We start from the raw sequence: 22,425 nt of genomic DNA on the forward strand, positions 1-22,425 counted from the left end.
CTCTGTCTCGAAATCTCTTACTATGGTTGTGATCGAGATTATTATTTTTAACAAAAATTAAAACCGACTTCCAAGGTAAAAACAATAATAACATCCATATTATATGAACAAAAAGTACCTATTAAATAATTTTTCCTATCTAATAGTGCCTTTTTCCGATTTCGGCTAAAAATCAACTATTTCTGTACTCAATCTTCATCATTTTGAAGTCGGTACCAGATAAAGCTGAATCTTCAGTCTACCAGAATATTTGAAACTTTTGGAACTGGCACTGACTTCAAAATTATGAAGATTGAGTACAGAAATAGTTGATTTTTAGCCGAATTCGGAAAGGCACTATTAAATAGGAAAAATTATTTAATACTTTTTGTTCATATAATATGGATGTTATTATTGTTTTTACCTTGGAAGTCGGTTTTAATTTTTTGTTAAAAATAATAATATCACCTTTAATACTCTGTACCTCCTAAAGTATTGATCGTACACGGTACAGTAAAAATGTTTAGACAGTGCAGTGTTTTAATTTATAGAAAATTTAATGTAGAAGTCACTAAAGAGATAATTTTCGAGTCACAAGCATATAACCTTAGTCCTTCCCACTGATGCCGGCTCGTGTCCTCCCTCGGACTTTTAGTATATTCATAGGAATAATTGTAGCAACTTTCAAAAGTACATGAATTAATTGGAATGAATTTCTTAATTTTCTCAGACATTTTTAATAATAATTACTGGTTTTATTTATCATTTTAAAAGCAATAATAAATTAAATAAACATTGATTTCAAAATAGTAACAGGTACTAGTATGAATACTGGAATGAGAATAAAAAAAAACCATAGTGTTATAATTATTATTTATTCACATTGACACCAAACAGGAACTACAAACTTTTGTCCTTATCAATCGTGGAATGGATTTTTGGTCATTATGGAGTAACAAAGTAATCCAAGAGTCGATGAACATATCGTAAAACTAAAATAATGGGTTAAATCTACAAATTTGAAAATTATTTACAAACAATTATTACTAACATTAGGCATAGTCCATTCCAGTGGCAAAATCAAATCGCGATGACTCAAAAAACGTGCAATAACTCACAAAAGATACGGGTACAGGTTTGATCTGGAATAGACTAGTTGTAGACTACGCGATTACTGTGACGTCCCTACTCCTTGGGCGGCGCGTCCTGCGGCTTGTCGTCCTGGTTGCGCGCCTCCTGCTCGTTGCCGTCGGCCCACTTGCCGTCGTACTCCTTCCTGTCGACGTACCGCTCGCCCTCCTCGTACTCGCCCTCGCTGCGGTGGCTATCGCGTTCGGAATAACGAGAGTAGCTGTAATAATCACTTATATACTGTTCGCCTTAAACTCTAAGCTTTAAAACCTTATACCTGCTCCTGAAGCTCGGGCGTAGGGTGAAAAGAGTGATTAGGCCAACATGTCATTTAACAAAATTTGTATAGCTCAAAATTTAAAAAAGAAAAACTCGCATGTTAAGATTCTCACCTATCTCTATCCTTGTCTCGCCTCTCGGGGCTGTAGGAGCGCGAGCGGCGCGTCCTGTCCGGGCTCCTCGATCTCGAGTGCCTGCCGCCGCGTCTGTCCCTGAAGTCTCTGAACCCTCCTCGGAAATTGCTGAAATATTCATATTATTGTTAATATTTTTCTCTTATAATGGAACTATCCAAAATCTTTCTATTCATTATAATTTAACACATAACAGCCAATTTAATTGATTTTTCATCCCAATGATTCATGCAATTTCATAATCACAGTTTCATTTTGACAAAAGTAGTGATGATAATTATTACTTGAACGGTCTGCCGCGTCCGCCGCCCCCCCTACGCGGGCGGAATGGCCGGCCTCCGCGCGACCGGTTGTCGCGCCACTCCGGCTGGAACCGTCGGCCGTCGTCGCGCCGGAAGTCGCCGCGACCTCGCCCGCGACCGCCGCCGCCGTTGTACGCGTGGAAACGCGGCCGGTAGTACGTGCCGCGTTCGTACCCGCCGCGCCCGCGCCAGTTGCCGCGTCGAGTGTTCATCCGCCTGCCACTTTATCACATTAAAGAATACTGTAATTTATTTTAAAGGAAGAATTAAAATAATACGGATGCTAAGGCAAACAATTGCCTAACTGAACTTTTTCTGTTTCATACGCTTTAAACATGGACTCGCAGTTATCACGCTCCAATCAAATACGTCTATTCGCAGCGGACTCGCGCGTAGTACTGGACGCTGCAATGGCACCCAAGTATCTCGACTCGCGCGTCGCTCGCGCGTTTTACGGGCGAGTCAAGAGTCCCACTTATTGCAAGCGTTTTACGCGTGAGTAAGAAAACGCGCGTAGGCACCTGGACGCGCTATACGTAGCTCTAGTATCTCGCGGATAAGCGCGTTTTACGCGCGTGTCGCTCACTCGCCCGTAAATCGCCTCATCTGGACAGGCTCAATGTTAAGAAAAAAAATCCAAAATCTTGCAACAATGAATTTGATGGCAAATAATATCAATTCTCAGACTGAATGGTGCACCTTCCTAAAATAAGGTAGTCTCAAACAAGAAAATTTCAAGAACATCCGCTCTCGTCCCTATTTGAATATTTCATGATACCATTTCCTCGATGGTGTTGCAACTCACCGGTCGCGCGACATGGAGCGGGAGCGCGAGCGACTGCGCGTGTAGTAGGAGCGGCTGGCGTCGGAGCGTGACCGCGACCGCGAGCGCGGAGAGGCGGAGCGCCGGCGCCGCGACACTGCAGACCCGCTGCCGCTGGACGCCGACCGCGAGCGCGAATCCGAGCGCGAACGACCCTTGCGCCGCCTGCACGGACAACGTTGTTGTAGTTCACAATATTCCTGGCTGCGATAGCAACCATTGATAATAAATATTCAAGCTATTGTAAAAGAGCCATGGTTACATCTTACAATCCAAGATTGGTTTGCAGTTTACTTGTACACTTTATTGTTTACTTTTTATCGCTTAAGTGGTTTATTAATTAACCAATCTCTCGTTCAACATTTAAAAACCTGCTACGCGAGCGTTTCGGTGACCTCCTGTCGTCGTCTGACGAGTTTGACGAGCGTCGCCGCAGCGAGGGCGGCGAGCGCGGCCGGCGACTCGACGGCGAGGGCGGCTTGATGCGCGTCACGAACTGCTCCGGCCGCCCGTCACCCACGGACACCGGCGTCTCGCCCTCCTGCGCCAGCCGGAACGACCCGAACTTGTCCAGCACTATGTTGCCCTTGCGCACCGGCTGAAATAAAACACAGCTTATATTATTTACATTTTTTTATAATAAATACAAGCAAGAGAAAACGGTAAGGTTACTGTTTTGGTGCGTGCACACTAGGTAAAGGGTGTATCCAATAGTATAGAACTACTGTATAGAGTTAGACAGTCGCCGGCTAGTTTAGTTATAGTATAACGTGCGCGAACTCCGAGGCTTTTTAAAAATGTTATGGGGAGTGTGGTGTTGGTAATAGTCGAGCCCGACCAGCACCTCCCTGCTCTCCACCCACCACTCCCTCGAAGCTCGCGCTGAGTAATTAATATAATATACTGAGGGGTCAATTTAATCATTTTGGTATATAATTTGATGTAAGTTAATATGACAAAGGCGTGTAGTATACCGGGTGTGGCGGGTCGACGCCGGGCGGGTCGGGCTCGCGCCTGTGCGGCGGCGGCGCGGACGGCAGCGGCGGAGGCTCCTTCATCGCCATGGCGCGTCGTACCGACACGTTCTTGTCGCCGCTGGCTGGCGAGCGCGAACGCTGTGCCGTTAAACATACATATTTTGTTATTTCGTATACCTTGGTATATCCATATTTTTGTTGTTCAAAAGAGTACTCCATATTTCATCTCTAGGTCTAGGGAGTCTTCTGTTTTACCCTAGGGGGTAGATCCGGCTCACACGTAGCGCCGTCTAGTGGCTTCGTGCTACCTAATTCTATACCAGAATTTTCCAAAACTTTCCAGATCTACCTCTTGCCAGTGAGTAATTATGTTGCATCAATCGGGTCTTTATCATGTAAAGCATCTATCGGATGTCACGAAACTTTTAAAAAAAGTTAAAATTTATGCTGTAATGTAATAATGATTACCTTATGATCCTGTGAGTCATCTGAGCTATCGAAGGCATATCGATCCTTGTACCCTTTGGGAATAGAGTTCTCTTTCTTCTTGTTTCTGTTTAAAAAAAATATACAATTAGTTTTAGGGCCTGTTTCACCACTTTCTGGTAAAGTGCGGAATAGGCTATTCACAACTTTTTTGATAGATTTTCCATACTTGATGGATAGCATTTTCGTCATTTATCAGGAAGTGGTGAAACAGGCCCTTAGTAAACTATTAACACCTGATGTTTAATGCAAAAGACTCTGAGCACCTTGTTTTGAATCTAGATCAGTAAAATGATAAGGTGTAACATAGTTCTGGTAATCAATTATATCGTGCAACATAATGCTTCAATTTTATTGAACAGTTTATTTGACAATTAGATTGAAGGGGCGCGAGATGTTCAATATCAACCCAAGACAGTCAATAATATTACGCAATAAAATTGCTCGTCTAGTGGGCCGCTTGGAGAGCATCAATTCGAACTGATTACTCACGGTTCTTTGACGGCGCTCATTGACATCTTCCACTTGGGCTTCTCGAGCGGCGGCGGCGGCTCCTGGTCCGCGGGGCTGAGCGATCTTCCGTCTCGCTTGCTCTTCTCTACCATCACCTTGTAGGCGCTCAGCTTCGACTGCAATTCTTCGAGGCCATGCATTTCGTCGAACGCTCTGCGGAAAGCGACAATTCACCGAGTGCTAATAGTGTGCTAGTATGCTAGTTTTATACTCACCGTGAAGAAGTTACTTGATTTTGTATGGTATTAAATTAGTTATCATTGCACTGCGCTCTTTCGATTCTTAAAATCGGAGTTAGCTTTTTCGCGATGAGTAGAGACAAAACCTCGTCGTTGCGGAAAATTTACAAAATTAGTTTCGAAATTGAACTAATCACATCCATGATAATTTAATTTTGATTTCTTGGGCAGGCTTCAACTGATTATAAATATAGCGAGCATTGTAACTACTGTAATACTCAAACATGGGACACCAAATTTATAATAATAAATTACCTCTTGTCGCCATGTTTTCTATCATACTCCCCATCTGAGCTTAGATCTCGCTTAGATTTGCCCTTAAGTTCTTTCCTATTGCAAACAAAATATATAATTACATTCATATTCATTTGTATTCTTCCATATATGCTAAATTTACTCCATAAATTATTATCAACATGTAATATATATAATCTAGAAGATCATAATAATGAATTAAAATAGTATGTCATTTAATATCTTACCTAATAGCATCTCTTAATTTTTTGTCACCCAAGTTTTCAATTTCACGTAATGTGTTATAATCAGAGTTGTTTGACATGCGAGATAATTTCGCTTTTCTCTTTTCTTCTCGCTCTTGCTCTTTCCTTTTTCGTTTAGATTCTTTCTTCTTTTTCCTGTCAAGAAACATTTATGTTAAAATTAAAACCGTAGATAAATCCACTTGCTACACAGTTTACACTCCTATTATAATGTGCAACTTCTAAATACATGTAAATCAAATATTTTATTTGAAAGTCAACTTGATAAAGAGCATTTATATCTAACAAAATATACACTGGCTTACTGCATTACAGCAGTAGTACAGTAGGTACTACCTACCCACTTTTCTAATAAAAGTAATGTTGATACAGTGCTTAATGTCTTATCCTTTTCTGTTCCATAAGAAAAAGCTCTTGAATCTTGAGAGAAAACTCGGAAGGGGGTAATAATATTGCACTTACTTGTCCTTCTTTTTCTTCTTCTTTTTGTCATGTTCTCCCCCAGGTTGAGTCTGCTGACCGAGCTCCTGCATCTTACGGTTGCGTTTGTACTGCGCCGTCTCCTCCAAAAAGCTGCGCACCTTCTCTTCGTAATCTGAATCTTCTTTTGTCATTTCAATGAATTTACGGACCTAAAACGAGAAAGGAATCGAAAAAACCTTTAAAACTTTTTAAATTAAAAAGTAGCATAGGCTCACTTAACCTTAACACTTAACTTAACAAATAAAAAATTGTGTAGTAATTTTTATCTTCCTGATTTTTTCAGCCATTAATATAAAGAATCAAATGTCATTACGCTATAAGTTTGTATGTAGTCGTGTATTCACTTGTAAATCAATACTAATACTATAAATGTCAGTGAGCGTCTGTCTGTTATCTGTTCACGTTTAAGACTCAGTGTCATAAATCATTTTGTTAAAATTTGATATAGACATACTTTGCATCTCGGGAAATGACATAGCATATTTTTTGTCCAAAAGAAAAAATTCTATTCCCACCTGAGTGGCGCAATGAAGTCAAAGAAATCTCTGTTATACTACAATTTATAATGACTATAGTTATTTGCACCTTGAGCTCATAGTCGATATCTGCCTGCGAGCGCTGCGGCGGCGGCGGCTCGTCAGCCGGCGGCGGCGGCTGGTACCCGTACGGGTGGTTGAACTGCGAGTTGTGCGTGCGCGACGTGTCCTCGCCCAGTTGCGCCATGCGCTTGCTGAGCGGCGACAACGACCGCTGCCGCTTGCGGGACGCCGACCGACGCTTCTTCTTGCGCGTTGGCCCTTCAGAGTCTGAAATGTTTGGAAGAGAATTTAAGAATAATCTGTAGTTTCATGAGCAAAGATGTAGTATTATCAAACATTAATTGAGGAATATAATAATTTAAATTTATGCACACAGCACAACTAATGGTATGTTTTCTATCTATTTTTTAGAATTTCTTTTAAATAGCTTCAGTAATATAACCATTTGGCATTATATGAAATTTTAATTGTTATTTAGGAAATAACTTACCACTTGATTCAGATGATGAAGATGAAGACTCTGACGATGAACTGGAACTGGAGGAATCACTGGAGGATGACGAGGAGCTGCTAGATCTCTTCTTCTTCCCCTTGCCGCGCTTCTTCTTTTTCTTCTTATCTTTCTTTTCAGTCAAGTTCAATAACTGCTTTAGGGTTTCTTTCATTTCGAAAGATTTGGCTCCAGTCAGTCCAGGCAGTAGCAGCTCTGCTGGCTCAACCAGTGGCTTTGTGGTTGAAGTTTTACTCTTGAGGAAGTTTAACGAATTTTGCGCCTCCTCGTGTAGTGGTATGATCGCCAAACAGTCTTCATAAGCTTTCTGTGCTTCTGTAATCTTATTTTCATCCTCATAACTTCTACCTAGGGCCACTAATGTTTCACCCAAATATTTTCTTGCATTTGCATGGTTGGGGTTAAGCTTCAACGAGGTCTCAAAATCTTCTATCGCTTTCTTGAATGTTCCACTGTTTGCGTAGAGTGCCCCTCTTGCCACTAAACCTTCTACATTTCTTGGATCTATACTCAAGGCTTTGTTCAAACATTGGAATGCTTCCGAATGACGTCCAGCTTTAAAGTGTTCTATTCCTTCAGCGACTGATCTGAATGCCCACTTACTTGCTTGTGCTTGCCTCAGTTCATCTGCATAATCCGTTTGGAGGAATCCACCCCTGTCAAAAACAAAATATGTAAATAAATAAGTATCACCAAATGAAAGTAATGGATCATATAAATTGAAATCATTTTAATGAAAATCATAATCTAAATAGTAAACTTACCTAAGTGAAGGGAAGTTTGAACAGTGCATGTTGGCAATACCGAGTCGCTCCGATAGGTATTGAATGCAGTTTGGATTATTGAAGCCTGGACTCTTCTCCAATATTGCTTCATAATTTTCCCCTTTCATTTCCATAGTTTTCCTGTTGGGAAAAGTAGCCTAAGTAAAAAGTATTTCTGTAAAGTTGCAAATTTTTATCCTTAGTATTTGACGTTATGATTCCATTAAATGACTGTTGAAAGTCAGTTATTTAATATTTTTATAAAGTTAGATTCCCGAATAAACAGGATGTTCTTAATGTCACACATACTCATCCTCACCTTTTCCATTGGAGCTGTTCAAAAAATTTTATATAACTTGTATTTTATTTCTTTCATACACAAATATAACATCATATTATATATTATTTGATGCTGCTTCAACAACGTCATTATTATATTACCAAGAATTTCGGCTACGGTCAATGTTATTGTGGTCATTGGAATCAAATCCTGGGGGGTTGGTGCTAACCTAGAAAAAAACACCCTAAAGTAACAGAACAAGTCTCGTTCGTAGCGGAGATGTCCAACATAGGTTAGGAGCTGCAGCAGCTATCGTCATCGCTAGAGCCTTATATCGTCTAAACAGTAAGTGTCGTCTAGTCCAGTTTATTTATAAATTAATGACGCCGACATCCGTACAAAACATGTTTGTTTATATTTAAATCCAATCAAGGTTTTGATTAATGCTGGAATATTAAATAAAGTTTTAATACAGATATAACATCGTCTGACACATCAGAATGGGTTGAACCTAGAGATTGTACTGACCTTTGTTTTAACAGCAAAACAATAGAGATGGTAAAAATTAGAAAAACATCCTCAAAGAAAACTACATATTATCCAAATATAGTTTTGACAATGTCCTGGTTATTCCAACCTCTATTTACTCAACTCAACGATACTGTGCAAACTTTCACAAAGTGATGTGTGTAATTTTTACTGAAAAGTATGATAAACCAGTGAGAACATTTATCCAAATTGCCCACAATTAATCAGATCAATTTCTACTTGCGACAACAAGTTCTTTATCAATATAATATATTCAGGTTTTTTATCAATATATTTGACAAGGCATGATGTCATTATGCATTCCTGTCTGTTCATTGTCCTAACAGAACTTCCTCAGAATTTCCAATCTGGACACATCCATATTATTACTTGAATTTATGATACATCTCTGATCTCTTATTTCAATACTTCTGTATTATCTTCATGTACTCTTCCTCAGAGGGCTTCTTTATCCAATATTTGAAGATTCCAAAAAAAATCATATTAAAACAATATGAAATAAAATAATAATTGACAAGTGTTAAGTGTGAGTCAACCTGTAAAGTGTAGAAACATTGAGGTTTACTTGTGTCGGAGAGTGAGTGTTTACATACTTGTATACTAGTGGAAAGTCATCTGTGCTCAGGAGTCCTAGAGCTGGTATTGGAGGTGGGTCGTCTGGTCCCCGAGTCACACCCTTCATGCCGCACACCATTTTGTCAGTGTCAGGGATTACTTCAATGACTTCGCAGCACACTGTGTCATTCATCAGGTAGTTTCTTGACACATTTTTCTTGTCCACAGCGGGTATGATATTCGCAACTGGTAAAAAGGCCTGGGGAGATAAAGACAGTTTAGTGAAAAAAATATATGTTACAAATGGCAGTAAATTCAAGTGTTTTAATTAAAAAGTACTTAGAACTCAGACTATAACAAGCACATCTTGTAAATTACCTTAACATTTATATCTGCAACATATCTTGAAGTTGGGCCAGCAATGCACAATACTTTGAGCATCATGCCAGCGGCAGTCCGGTTGATAACTGCTCCTATTATTAGCTCCCCTCTCTTCACGTTCTAAGGCATAAAAAATATATAATAAACAAGATATCAGTAAATAATCATTCTATGACAACTTATTTTTATCAATGTTTATTGTTATCTACACTAAACATTTTAGATATGATAGCTATTGTCTAGGCTTAAATTCAACTAAAAGAAACTTTTCATCTTCTTTTCAACTTTTCGTCTTGATGTTGACAACTTGTACTACATAATATCTTAAAGATTAAGTAAATAGTCTTATCAACCTTTTATTTTAATTTTGTCCAAAACAATTTCAATAGGTGTTGAGGTAAACCTCTTTAGTGTAAGATGGTGTTGGCCGTTCAGATTTTAGAAGATGTTTATTTCCTATGTTTTTGATATTTGACACCTTGTCAGTTTTGAATGTTCTGTTGATTGTCCAAAAGAAAACCAATATATGATTTACTTTATATACATTGCTTTTTATTAATTTCACAAAGTACTTCATTCCACCGGAGCCGAATTAGGATAGCAAACGACTCCTTGTAAAAGGTTATGTGCCCAGAACGTAAGAAGTACTAAAAATATTCATTATGGAATTAAGTAAAATGCAAATCTCAAAGTTGGATGGTACTAACTGGGTGCAGTGGCGATACAGGATGACTGCACTACTGAGAGGTATGGATGGGCTTATCGATATTGTGAATCGTAAAGTTAGTAAGCCAGAGAAGCCAGCAATCAACAGTGGCGATGCTACTGCTGCAGCGGCAATGGCTGAATACAAGAAGAATTTAGGAGAGTACTTGAAACTAGAAAGTACGGCTCTTTTATTGATTACGAACAATATTTCCGATGAAGCATTAGATAAGGTGATCAGGTTTTCAAGTCCAAGTGATGTCTGGGATGAACTACATCGGCTATATGACGGCGTGAATGATGACCGTCTGTATCACGCCTGTACGAGCCTATTTCAGTTAAAGATGGACATCTCAGACGACATTGCGACTCATATATCCAAAGCGAAGAATTTGTGGCATAATCTAAATCAAGAGCTAGTTAAGGCTGATGATGGGAAGGAGCTGCCAGAAATACTACTTATATGCAAGATTTTGGATACATTGCCGGAAGGATATTTTTCCTTCAAGTCGAGTTGGTTAATAATGTCAAAGAAGGACAGAACTATAGACAATCTGACCAGTCAGCTTTGTGCCCATGAAAGGGCCTTGACGACAACCTCCAAGGAAGATACTGGATGCGTGTCAAGATCCACGGGTGAAGCTTTGATTGTTGACCGTACGCGAAGGTCTATAAAGAAAAAACCTAAAGCGTTTAAGTGTCATGGTTGTGGTGAAGTTGGGCACTTCAAGAAGGACTGTCCTAAAAAGGAACGGCGCGGAAAAGCAGGAATGACCAACATGATGGCTGTGCTGGTCAACGTCATTGATTGTAACACGGATCGGAATGAGTGGTACGTTGACAATGGCGCCACACATCACGTTACAATGAGAAGTGACTGGTTCCAGGATTTCGAGCGTTTCCAAGAACCACACATGGTAACCACTGCTGATGGGAAAGTGGTAGATGCGCTAGGAAAGGGTTCGATTCTTATGCAGACAAAGAAAAGAACATTCTTAATGAATGACGTGTGGCTAGTTCCGAAAGTCACGAAGAATCTTTTTTCGGTGCTCTCAGCACATGATATAAACACGGAAAGTTTGTTTACGTCACAAGGCACTACTTGCTCATTTAGCATTAAAGGAGAATTGTGCGTGACTGGAAGTAGACAAAAACATGGCGGTTTGTACAAACTGAACTGTAAACCGATTCAACCCAAGAATATGGTGATGTTGAATGCAATTGACACGTTACAGCTTTACCACGAACGTATGGGTCATCAGGACAAACGCCATGTGAAGCGAGTAATAGAACGAGAACTTGATGTAAAGGCAAAGGACGGTGGGAGTCTATGCGAAGGATGCATTTTTGGAAAGACACATAGGAAGAAGTTTGGTGTCCGAGAAAAAGCTGTCAGTCCAGGAGAACGCATTCACTCTGATGTATGTGGTCCATTCCCACCAAGTTGTTCGAAGTCTCGGTATTTCGTTTTATTCAAAGACGAATTCTCCAAGTACCGTTACGTGTACATCATGAAAAATAAATCGGAAGTACCTGAGTTACTAAGTCTGATGTTAGCAGATGCGAAGGCAGCAGGTCACCGAATTAAGGAATTCCTGAGTGATAACGGAGGCGAATTCGATAATGAAAAAGTACGTAAAGAATTGGACAAGTACGGAATACACCAACGGTTGGTTATGCCTTACACGCCTGAACAGAATGGCATTAGTGAAAGGGAAAACCGCACAATCGTGGAAATGGTTAGAGCAATGATGTATGCACATGAAGAACTTCCTCAAGTTTTATGGGCTGAGTTGGTGAAGACTGCGGTTTACATTTTGAACAGAACAGGCCCAACTTCTGTGGAAGATAAATCCCCATTCGAGCTGTGGTTTGGTAAGAAACCACAAATTAAACATTTGAGGATCGTCGGTTCTACGTGCTACGTGCATATTCCCAAACAAAAAAGGAAGAAAATGCAGAAGAAGGCACAAAAGTGCATCTTTATTGGCTATGACAACGACGATGGCTACAGACTTTGGAACAAGGAATCAAACTCTCTGGTACGATCTCGAGATGTCACATTCGATGAAAGACCCATAGAATCAAAAATTGACTCCGATGGTTCACAAGTGGAGAAAGATTTGACTGACCTGGAAGTTCCTTTATATGTAAGAAGGAAATCTACCTCTAATACTGATGTGAATGAGGACGTACTGGTTGAGAGGCACAGAGACATAGCCCAGGAAGAAAGCCAAGACGCTGTTGAAGCCCCTGTTGCCAGTGATGAGGTAGAATTAGAAAATGTACTTCCAGAGATGCCAGATGAAGATGAATCTATTGAATTAGGGGGGGAGAATGAGGAAAGAGATGAAGAACGAGTCAATGATGAAAATGAAGGGGAGATCATTGAGCAGTTAGCAAGACATGAGATGCTCTTAAGAGACCGCTCTCTCCTCAGACGCCCTGGTAAATTCAATGATTTCGTATCATATGTCGGTACAGATTCCTATGTAGAGCCTAACACGTACAAGGAAGCAATAGCCTGCCCTGATAAGGAGTTGTGGATTAAAGCTATGGAAAGCGAGATTGAATCCCTGAAAGAGAATAAGACATGGATTCTAGACAGGTTACCCAAGAACCGGAAAGCTATTCCATGCAAATGGGTTTATAAGGTAAAGCAAAACCCTGATGGTACAGTCAACAAGTACAAAGCTCGACTAGTAGTAAAAGGCTTTCGACAAAGAAAGGGAGAAGACTACGACCAGACTTTTAGCCCTGTAGCCAAGATGGCAACAGTCCGAGCGGTATTGAGTATTGCTGCTAGTGAAGGCATGAAACTAAGTCAGTTCGATGTTTCAACAGCTTTTCTTTACGGATCTCTATCAGACGAAGAAATATATATGAAGCAGCCAGAAGGGTATGATGACGGGACGGGTCGAGTCTGCCTGCTAAAGAAAAGTTTATACGGTCTGAAGCAAGCTCCTCGTTGTTGGAACAGGACTATTCTGGATTTCTTCAAGGAAAGTGGCTTTGAAGTCAGTGAGGCAGATCCATGCCTCTTCAAAAGAGACATTGGATACGAAAAGCTGATAGTGGCTCTCTATGTCGATGACGGGCTGGTCGCTGGTACAAGTGAAGGTGTAATTGAGAAGTTCCTTGAAAAACTAAAAGAGAGGTTCAAAATTACAACGAAGGCAATCTCGTATTTCCTGGGAATAGAGATAGAAACCAGAGAAGGTGGTGATATAAGAATCCACCAGACAGCCTATGTTAAGAAAATTTTGAAACGGTTTGGAATGCAAGAATGCAGGCCGGTATCCACTCCGATTGTTAAAGAAGAAGTAGTTCAGAAACCAGAGAAGGACGACGACTTTTTTATCAGGAACTACAGGCAAGTGGTTGGTGCACTCGCATATCTGATGGTTGGCACTAGACCCGATATCGCATACGCTGTGAGTGTGGTCTCCAGAAAACTAGAAAATCCCACTCCAACAGACTGCGTAAGGTTGAAGCGCATTCTACGCTATCTGCAGTATGCACCCGATTTGGGAATACTTTATAAAAGGAATTTTAAAAGAGGTAACATAGAATGTTATAGTGACGCCGACCACGGCGGAGATATTGCGACAGGAAGATCCACTTCTGGAGTTCTATGCCTATATGCTGGTGGAGCAGTATCGTGGCTCAGCCAGAGGCAACAAAGCGTTGCAATATCTACCACAGAAGCCGAGATAGTCGCTGCCAGTGAAGCAGCAAGAGAAAGCATTTGGCTAACTCGTCTTATTGGTAGTTTGGTAAAGACGGAAGGCCTACCTGTACTGTATGTAGACAACGAGGTAGCTGTACGTCTTGCTGAGAACCCTGAGTTTCACAGAAGGACAAAGCACATACGCATTCGGCACTTTTTTGTACGAGAGCTAGTGGCGAATGGAACTATAACTGTGAAGAGGATCAGCACTGAGCTGCAGCTGGCAGATATTTTTACAAAGCCTCTTGCTAGGACTCGGTTTAAACATCTGGCGAACTGTCTTGGCCAGCACATCTAGAGAAGGTGTTGAGGTAAACCTCTTTAGTGTAAGATGGTGTTGGCCGTTCAGATTTTAGAAGATGTTTATTTCCTATGTTTTTGATATTTGACACCTTGTCAGTTTTGAATGTTCTGTTGATTGTCCAAAAGAAAACCAATATATGATTTACTTTATATACATTGCTTTTTATTAATTTCACAAAGTACTTCATTCCACCGGAGCCGAATTAGGATAGCAAACGACTCCCTGTAAAAATAGGCTATGACAATTTACAAAAGCTTGACTCCAGGCTTATATAAATGTTTTTTGTGTTAAATTATTGTGCATTTTAAATCAGTATTACCTGACATTAATTTACATAAGGTCACTATCATTACCTTATTAGCAAGTAAAATTTTAAGTATTACCAAAGCAAGCATACTCACATCAAAAAAATGTCTCAATCTTGCCGATTTGTCCACATTTAAAAATGTCTCAAATGGTGGCATCAGTGCGTATAAATCTGAAAGAAATTGTGAATAAATTTAGATTTAAAATATTAAAAAAAACTAAAGCTATAGATGTTAAGTAATTTTTTAGAGAATCCACTGACTCAATATGAAATCCTCCTACACTATAATTTAGCCCACACATTATACTTTCTACTGGGATGAAATCATCGTTTTAACATGATTTCACAATATTGTGAAAGAAAATGTACAAAACATAATTGGTACTTACTATCTTCTGGTGTTGTAGAGTCAATTTCTAAGGTAGAAGATGAAGGTGCTTCGTCCAGTAGAGATGAGTCAAACAAGGCATTGGCTTCCTTCGCTATGAATTGATGTAATTTTAATCTTTTGCTTCTGTCTTGGAAAGTTAAGTGTTTGTGCCTCGATTGGTACACCTCAAAATTAAGGGCCCGCGAGTCCACGCCGATTTTAGCGAGGTCATCCTCTCCTCTTTCCGCCTCCCAAGTTTTTTGGAGTTGTTGTCCATGAAAGTTTATAGACTGTGCCACTAACGACACGTCCAAAGTTGAATCCATTGTAACGACTGAAAACAATTTTATAGTATAATGTACTACATTATTACTCTCTGTACATACTTAAAGCAATTTCGTTGAATAAATCAATCCGTAGGTGGGCCTCCGCCATTTTGAAGCACGAATGCCTACGATAAAATGTTATAGGTAGCATAGGTTACTATAGCATTGGAAATAAAAAAATTAATTTGTAATGACTTACCTAATAACACGTAATTTAATTATTTTATTTTATTCCATTTACATTTGTAACCACATTTGTAAACCACAAAATACTCCACCAATACACACCGCACGACATCCACATAAAAGCGAAAGTTAAAATGGCGCCGGCGCTCCAGTGTTGCCAATCCTTACCAAAATTTACCCCCAAGTTTTTTCCGAATTCCCCTAAAAACCCCTAAAAATATAAAATAAAACATTACATAGTAAGTTAGTATATTATTTTATTGAATAAAGCTTACATTAATTATTAAAACTCTTGACATGCGAAATTAAATTAATTATTCCCAAAACCGCATCATCATCCTATTCCTCATGTCTCATTTTTGAAATGCGTAAGTTAAAAGCTTCTTTATAATTTCAACAGTGGGTTCAAAATTTACACAGGATCAATAATCCCGATGTAAGGAAAATCGTACCATCATTATACCCTGTACCATTTTAAGAGTTTAGGGGGTTGTAAAAACCCTAAAAAAATATTAAAAATATCCTTTTAAGTTAGCACCCCCATTCTAATTTTTAGGGTTCCGTACCCAAAGGGTAAAAACAAACATTTTTTTTTCATCTAACCTATGCATGTGGGGTATCTTAAATATCTATCATTGTATCTATGGATAGGTCAAAAATCATATTGTGGTTACTAGCATCATTTTTTAGGGTTCCGTACCCAAAGGGTAAAAACGGGACCCTATTACTAAGATTTCGTTGTCTGTCCGTCTGTCCGTCCATCCGTCCGTCCGTCTGTGTGTCTCCTGCAGACCGATTCTGTATCGTACATTTGTGAGTTAATCACTGAGTTAGTAACTAAAACGGAGGAGTGAGCAACGGAAAGTGTCACTTTTGTATTCACTTGCATACAAAAGTGAGACTTTCCGTTACTCACTCCTCCGTTTTAGTTACTAACTCAGTAATTAACTCATAAATGTACGATACAGAATCGGCCACCAGGGCTATATTTCAAGAACCACTAATTAATCTACACTTCTGAAATTTTCACAGATTATATAATATGTTGCGGCTATAACAACAAATACTAAAAACAAAATAAAAAATAATATTTAAGGAGTCTCCACTAAAACAAACGTGTCTCGCTTCGTCACACCGTGACTGACTGATGTTAACACATCTACATATAAATAAAAAATACTATGTTAAAACACAATTCAATAGGTATGATAGTTTTTTCGTAAAGTGTACCACAAAATGTTCAGATTGTGGGATATGCTAGGGTTCGCTTCGCTCACCGTGATCAGATTATATATGTTGCGGCTATAACAACAAATACTAAAAACAAAATAAAAAATTATATTTAAGAAGGCTCCGCTACAACAAACGTGTCTCGCGTCGTCACACCGTGACTGACTGATGTTAACACATCTACATGTAAATAAAAAATACTATGTTAAAACACAATTCAATAGGCATGATAGTTTTTTCGTAAAGTGTACCACAAAATGTTCAGATTGTGGGATATGCTAGGACTCGCTTCGCTCGCCGTGATTAGATTTATGGAAATCAATAATATTATAACTAAAAATATATGTAAAATGGATTATTTATAAAAATAACAATAAAATTCATCGCTATGCAACATTGTTCTACAATACAAATAACTAAAAATAAATATAATTAAGTAGCACCAAGTTCCAGTTGTAATTATTATTATCATCAAATTCTAACTTCTTGAACACTTCCCTAATCACTCTTCTCATTAAAATTTTCCTAAGTTTAGGGAGAAACCACCTAAGTTGGCAAAACTGCAATTTATATCACATTTTTTTGGAGCAAAGGACTCGTTTCCAGCTCCCAATAAATTAAAAAAATATATCACATTTTTTAAAATTGGACGTAAAGTCTGTCAAGAAAGTGAAGAAATTAAAAAGTGGCAACATCGTAATGTCATCCCTTTTTTCTTTTAAAGGACCACCAGATGAGGATCATAAGGACATCATAAAAGTGCCATTTACAGACCTCTTTTTGACTGTCAAAGATGAAATGTTTGAGCTATGCAAAAGAATCTGGAATATAGTAAAGGTTAATAAGGGTAAATGGTACAGTGACATAAAGAAAGACAGACAGATTACACTGTACAGTTTGAATCAAGAAAATTCACATCAGTAATAACAAGGATGAGATTTGGACATTGCTTGGTCCCCTCCCACCTCCATAAATTAAGAATTTTAGATGATGCAAAATGCCCCAAATGCTTAGAAAATGATGCTGACCTCAAACATATAATCTTTGATTGCAAAGCACTAGGTCTGGACAGAATTTTACTCTGCTCTGAAATAGATAAAATTTGTAAAGATGAAGATATAAGTGTACCCCGCCGCCCAGAAGATTCACTGTCTAATTACAATTTCTTCAAATGTTTATACCGTTATATATGCTCAACGATGGAAAAAGTTTAAAAATAATTGTAAATAGGTACCGTAGTGTTTTGTTTTTTTTTTTTTTTTTTTGTAAATAGTGCTTAGTGTGAACATTGGTGAGAGCCTGTGGTGAGAACCAACATAGAAGAAAGACATTCCTTTTTTTTAATTTTAATCTGTTGTATTTTGTATTTTTTTTGGAGCAAAGGACTCGTTTCCAGCTCCCAATAAATTAAAAAAAAATCCCTTTTTTCATAAATTGATATTTTGAAGGGATGACACTTTTTAATTTCTTTACTTTTTTGGCAGACTGTAGTTAAGCAGAAAGGACTCAACCCATACAAAGTCACTTTTGAGATATTGTCGTTTGAAGTTTGAGCTTGAATTTCTTTATCACAAAGTTAGATTAACAAAACAAAGAATTGCTTAATTTAAGGATGTATATAAGGTCAAATTGCGTACTACGTCCAATTAAATTATGAAAGTACTAAATATGTAAAAAATTGGACACCCAGACACTTATTATTCATTATAATGATTTTTATACTTAATAGATTTTTAAAGAACTATTCGATATTTAATTATTATTGAAAAAAAAATGTTGTAATTTGACTACCGCAAATGACGGCCAAGAAAGCTCGGCAAAGTTATAAATGAAGGTGGCGAAAAAAGGAACTAACGCTGCAACATACAAAAACGACATATTTGACAGTTCTTCTTTACCAGCAGCGCCCCCGCCCAAGTTCATATAAAGTCTTGTCGCACCCTTCGAAGGATAATTTTCATAAATTTCAATTTGAAATATTTCCCCAGAATTACCGGTGAACCCACTTTTTTTTGGGCTTAAAAAATCGCAAATCGTACAAATAAATTGATGAGCAGTTTTTTAGATGTTTATCTTTGATACAAAGTTACCAATTCGGACGAATTCTCAAAAATTGTAACACTTCCGGCAAACATTACGTATAATAAATGGAAATTTAAAATGAATTATTTCACGTAACTTATCGGTAAGGTATTGATTTTTTGGTATCAATCGATGCAGGATGTTATATTCTAATATATTAAGTCTACTATATATTTCGAATTTAGGTCAGAATCTTTGAATTTATAAATATTATATACATCCTTAAATAATAGTTTACATTTTATTGGCCTGTCAATTATTTTTTATATAATTTGCAATAAATTTCAAGATATTGAGTGAAATGTGGGTTGAGTCCTTACTAATATTTTTAACTTTGTAGAGACAGGTATTTTTTTTAATTTCTCAGAAAGTACTCATAACTACCCTTCGACTGGAAAATAAGTTATAAAAGAAAACAAAATGAGTTAAATTAATAAAAAGTTATGTATTTATTGACCTTGATAATAAAGCTTGTAAAAACACACAAAAAACCTTATTAAAATAATTTAAAAACATCGAAAATAACGCAAGAATTGGCGCGCAAATTAATTTCCTTCATCCTCCAAGTCAAAATCGAGGGTGGGTCCATCCATCAACATCCTCGTGGATATTGGCGTGTCCCTTATTTAGGTAATTGCTAAAAAACTGCTCATTTTCATCGTACTGGATCAATTTTTATGTTATTTGGCACACATTAAGAATAGACCACGTGAAAGGACATAGGTTTCTTTTTTTGCGGAACTCAGTTTCCGTGACATTCCTAAATTACGCGGGCGAAGCTAGTTTACTTACCAAATACCAAGTTTCAATTATAGTATAGCTCTTAATATAGTTTCGGAGAAAAGTAGCTGTGATATACGGACGGACAGACAGACAGACATGACATTTTTAGGGTTCCGTCTTTTGCCATTTGGCTACGGAACCCTAAAATGTTCACATTATTATAGGCTACTACGGAACCCTATATTGAGATTTGAGCCTGGCCCGATACGCACTTGGCCGGTTTTTTATAACGGAGATTTGTTATTAGATTATAAATAAACTAAATTAATAAATATTTTATTCCATCAAATCACCCCAACAAAACTGAATACACTAAGGAGTAATTAATCTAGTAACTCATACTTATATATTATACTATACTATAGGATAACATCTTAGGAACATTTAAATCCTAAGACTCCTCGAGGAGCATCTACCAGGAATATATACACTGAGGCGCAATCACTCTTGTTATTTATACTCATAACCTCATATAAGCTAATATTTTATGGCCATTATAAGTAAATCCAAGTTAAAGTACTGTTAGAGAATAGTAAAAGTCTTGAATTATACATTAAGCGATATTTATTCGAGCAGAGTTTCACCTTACATGTCTCAAAGTTAATTACAGAATGAATGAATCAATGCAATATGGCTGGCTTTTATACCATTTTACACAAAAGAAACGAACTTCCGTTGACAATTCAAATACAGCAAAATCATAAAGAAATACATTAAAATTAAGAATGGCTTAGAATAAGTTAGGTACATAATTCTAAATATTAATTAATGTACTTCTCATATTTTAGATAATATGAGAAGAGGAAGTTATAACGAAAGTAAATAATCCTCCCGCCCATTTATAACTAAGTAATTAATTGTCAAAATCAAGCTTACTTATTAATATTTAAAATATAATAATCACTTATTAAAATTATATATAGTGACTAACATAATATACCGATTTAAATAAATAAATATAACATCATGTAGCTTGTCCATTGACATCCGCTAACAGTACTGAAAAAAATGTTCAAAATCTACCTTTAAACAAATTTAAAAAAGCAGTTAAAGAACGTTTGTGTGCTAAAGCGTATTATAAAGTCAATGATTTCTTCGAGGACAGCACACCTTGGGAATAGGGTGGCTCCATGCAGGTTACTTTTCTTTTAATTTTGTTACATAGCTGTAAGCCATAACATTGTAATTTTCCATTTTTTTTGCAAAAGATGGCCCCGTGCGAGTTTCTTACGCCGGTTCTTCTCGGCGGGGTAGTTCCCGAACCGGTGGTAGGCAACGTAGTTTCTTCGTTCGACTTTCAAAAAGTGTATCATGATACCCATTTTGAATAAAAATATATTTTATTTTATTTATTTATTTATTTAACTTGCAAATATATAAATATCAATAGAGTTTGTTTTTATCTGGGCAATGTGGAACCGTAATTGGTAACAATATGGCGAATATTCGGTTTTAACACTTACCAATATAGAACCAACATTACTTATAATGGCCTTAAGTCGCACTTGGCAATGCTCACCGAGAAAATAGCACCTGTCATTTTCATAATAAAATATTAAAATGTAAATAAGTAGATTACACGAGGCGCTTTAAAATTTTAACTAAAACCATGATATAGTTTTTCAGAAAATTCACCTTCCCCTTCGAATATACAGCAGACTAACAACAAAAAGCTAGTGATTTTCACTTATAATACTAGACTACAAGAGCTTCAAAATTATCGGGTATTTCCCGATAGGTTCGTTGCAAACAAATGAAGGAGTCAAGTTTTTCAGGTTAAAAAATGATTTTTCCTGAAAAACTTGACGACTTTATTTGTTTGCAGGGAACCTTGAGGGAAATGCCAGATAATTTTGAAGCTCGTGTGGTATTCGGGGGATTATTTTTCCGTCCCAAATGTCGGCCAATAGAATTAGAATTTGTTTTTTATATATAGCAACTACCCGAGAAAATTTTCAAAAAATTATCAGTATAATACCATGTAGGTTGTACCACGTGACGTCGAATGGTGCAATTCTATTGGTCGATATTTGGGTCGGAAAAATAATCTGATTAAATATTTCTGATTATAATGGTTGACATTAATTAATAATATTGAATGAAAATTTAAGGTTTGACAATTCCTGGACTCACAGAACGAATAGGCTACTTGACCTCATTTTTTTCTTCATGTCATATTCAATCTTCAATCGCTTCATAATCATTCATTATTACAAAAAAGCTAATATTTTAATATTTTACACAGTAGAAACCCATAAAAATGTTAATTGAAAAATATGCCTTATAAATGGCGCCGAAAACACTGACCGCCATAGTGTGACGTCAAACGTTTTGTATTTTAAGGTCTGTTATTGAACATTTTTTATATGCTAAATGTACGCGTCTAAAAGTGCCCAAAAATTATAAAAGAATTAAATAAGAAATTAGAAATCATTTGTAATGTTGAAAACTTTTGGAGAATAGTTTTGGCCATTTCATTTCCCGTCTACAATAAATGGAGAAAATTTATAAAACTGATGTTTTTCAACAAATTGAACAATCTCATACAGAAATGTTATGTAAATAATTTATTAGTATTTACATGCGTTAAATTCTTATTATGAACAATAAAAAATCACTTTAATTATTTTTTTCAAAAAAGTTAAAAATTGCCATAACTTTTTAAACATTTACTGAATTGTCTTCTTGATTGTTCTGATCGACAATAATAAAAAAACACACAATTTAACCTAATTTACATATTTCTTAAACAAGTTTTTAAAGATTTATTTACGTTTTATGTTTTTTTTTTCTTTAATTTTTTATGAACGTATTTATAATTATTTGGATTTTATTTTTATACAGAATTATTACTTAAATGTACTAGAATTCGTGTAAAAAAAATTAGATCCAAATAATAAAGGGCACCGAAGTTAGAGGCTTCCAAAGTTTTCTATGGTAACTATGATTTTAGGGTTATCAATATTTCTATACCAAA

The 22,425-nt window shown here is 37.2% G+C and overlaps 1 protein-coding gene across 4 annotated transcripts; it reads right to left on the minus strand.

Moving 5' to 3' along the window:
- Positions 1–837: 837 nt before the first annotated feature.
- Positions 838–15,494, minus strand: LOC121732573 (tetratricopeptide repeat protein 14 homolog). 4 transcript variants are annotated; one of them, XM_042122610.1, is made up of 19 exons: positions 15,367–15,494; positions 14,861–15,175; positions 14,566–14,642; positions 9,423–9,545; positions 9,083–9,303; positions 7,661–7,801; positions 6,876–7,552; positions 6,432–6,652; positions 5,826–5,995; positions 5,346–5,498; positions 5,119–5,193; positions 4,604–4,777; positions 4,094–4,178; positions 3,623–3,763; positions 3,020–3,246; positions 2,631–2,813; positions 1,808–2,041; positions 1,503–1,631; positions 838–1,330 (listed from the first exon to the last, which is right to left on the minus strand). In XM_042122610.1, exons 2-19 carry the CDS (start codon positions 15,165–15,167, stop codon positions 1,165–1,167), a joined length of 3,504 nt encoding a protein of 1,167 aa, XP_041978544.1. In that variant the 5' UTR covers positions 15,168–15,175; positions 15,367–15,494; the 3' UTR covers positions 838–1,164. The 4 variants fall into 4 exon arrangements, with proteins under 4 accessions (XP_041978544.1, XP_041978472.1, XP_041978667.1 ...); XM_042122538.1 differs by having other exon boundaries at positions 1,808–2,047; positions 15,367–15,493; XM_042122733.1 differs by having other exon boundaries at positions 838–1,303; positions 1,808–2,047; positions 15,367–15,492.
- Between the last annotated feature and the right edge of the window lie 6,931 nt (positions 15,495–22,425).

The sequence above is a fragment of the Aricia agestis genome, chromosome 1 (assembly GCF_905147365.1).
Source record: "Aricia agestis chromosome 1, ilAriAges1.1, whole genome shotgun sequence".
Classification (NCBI taxonomy): Eukaryota; Metazoa; Arthropoda; class Insecta; order Lepidoptera; family Lycaenidae; genus Aricia; species Aricia agestis.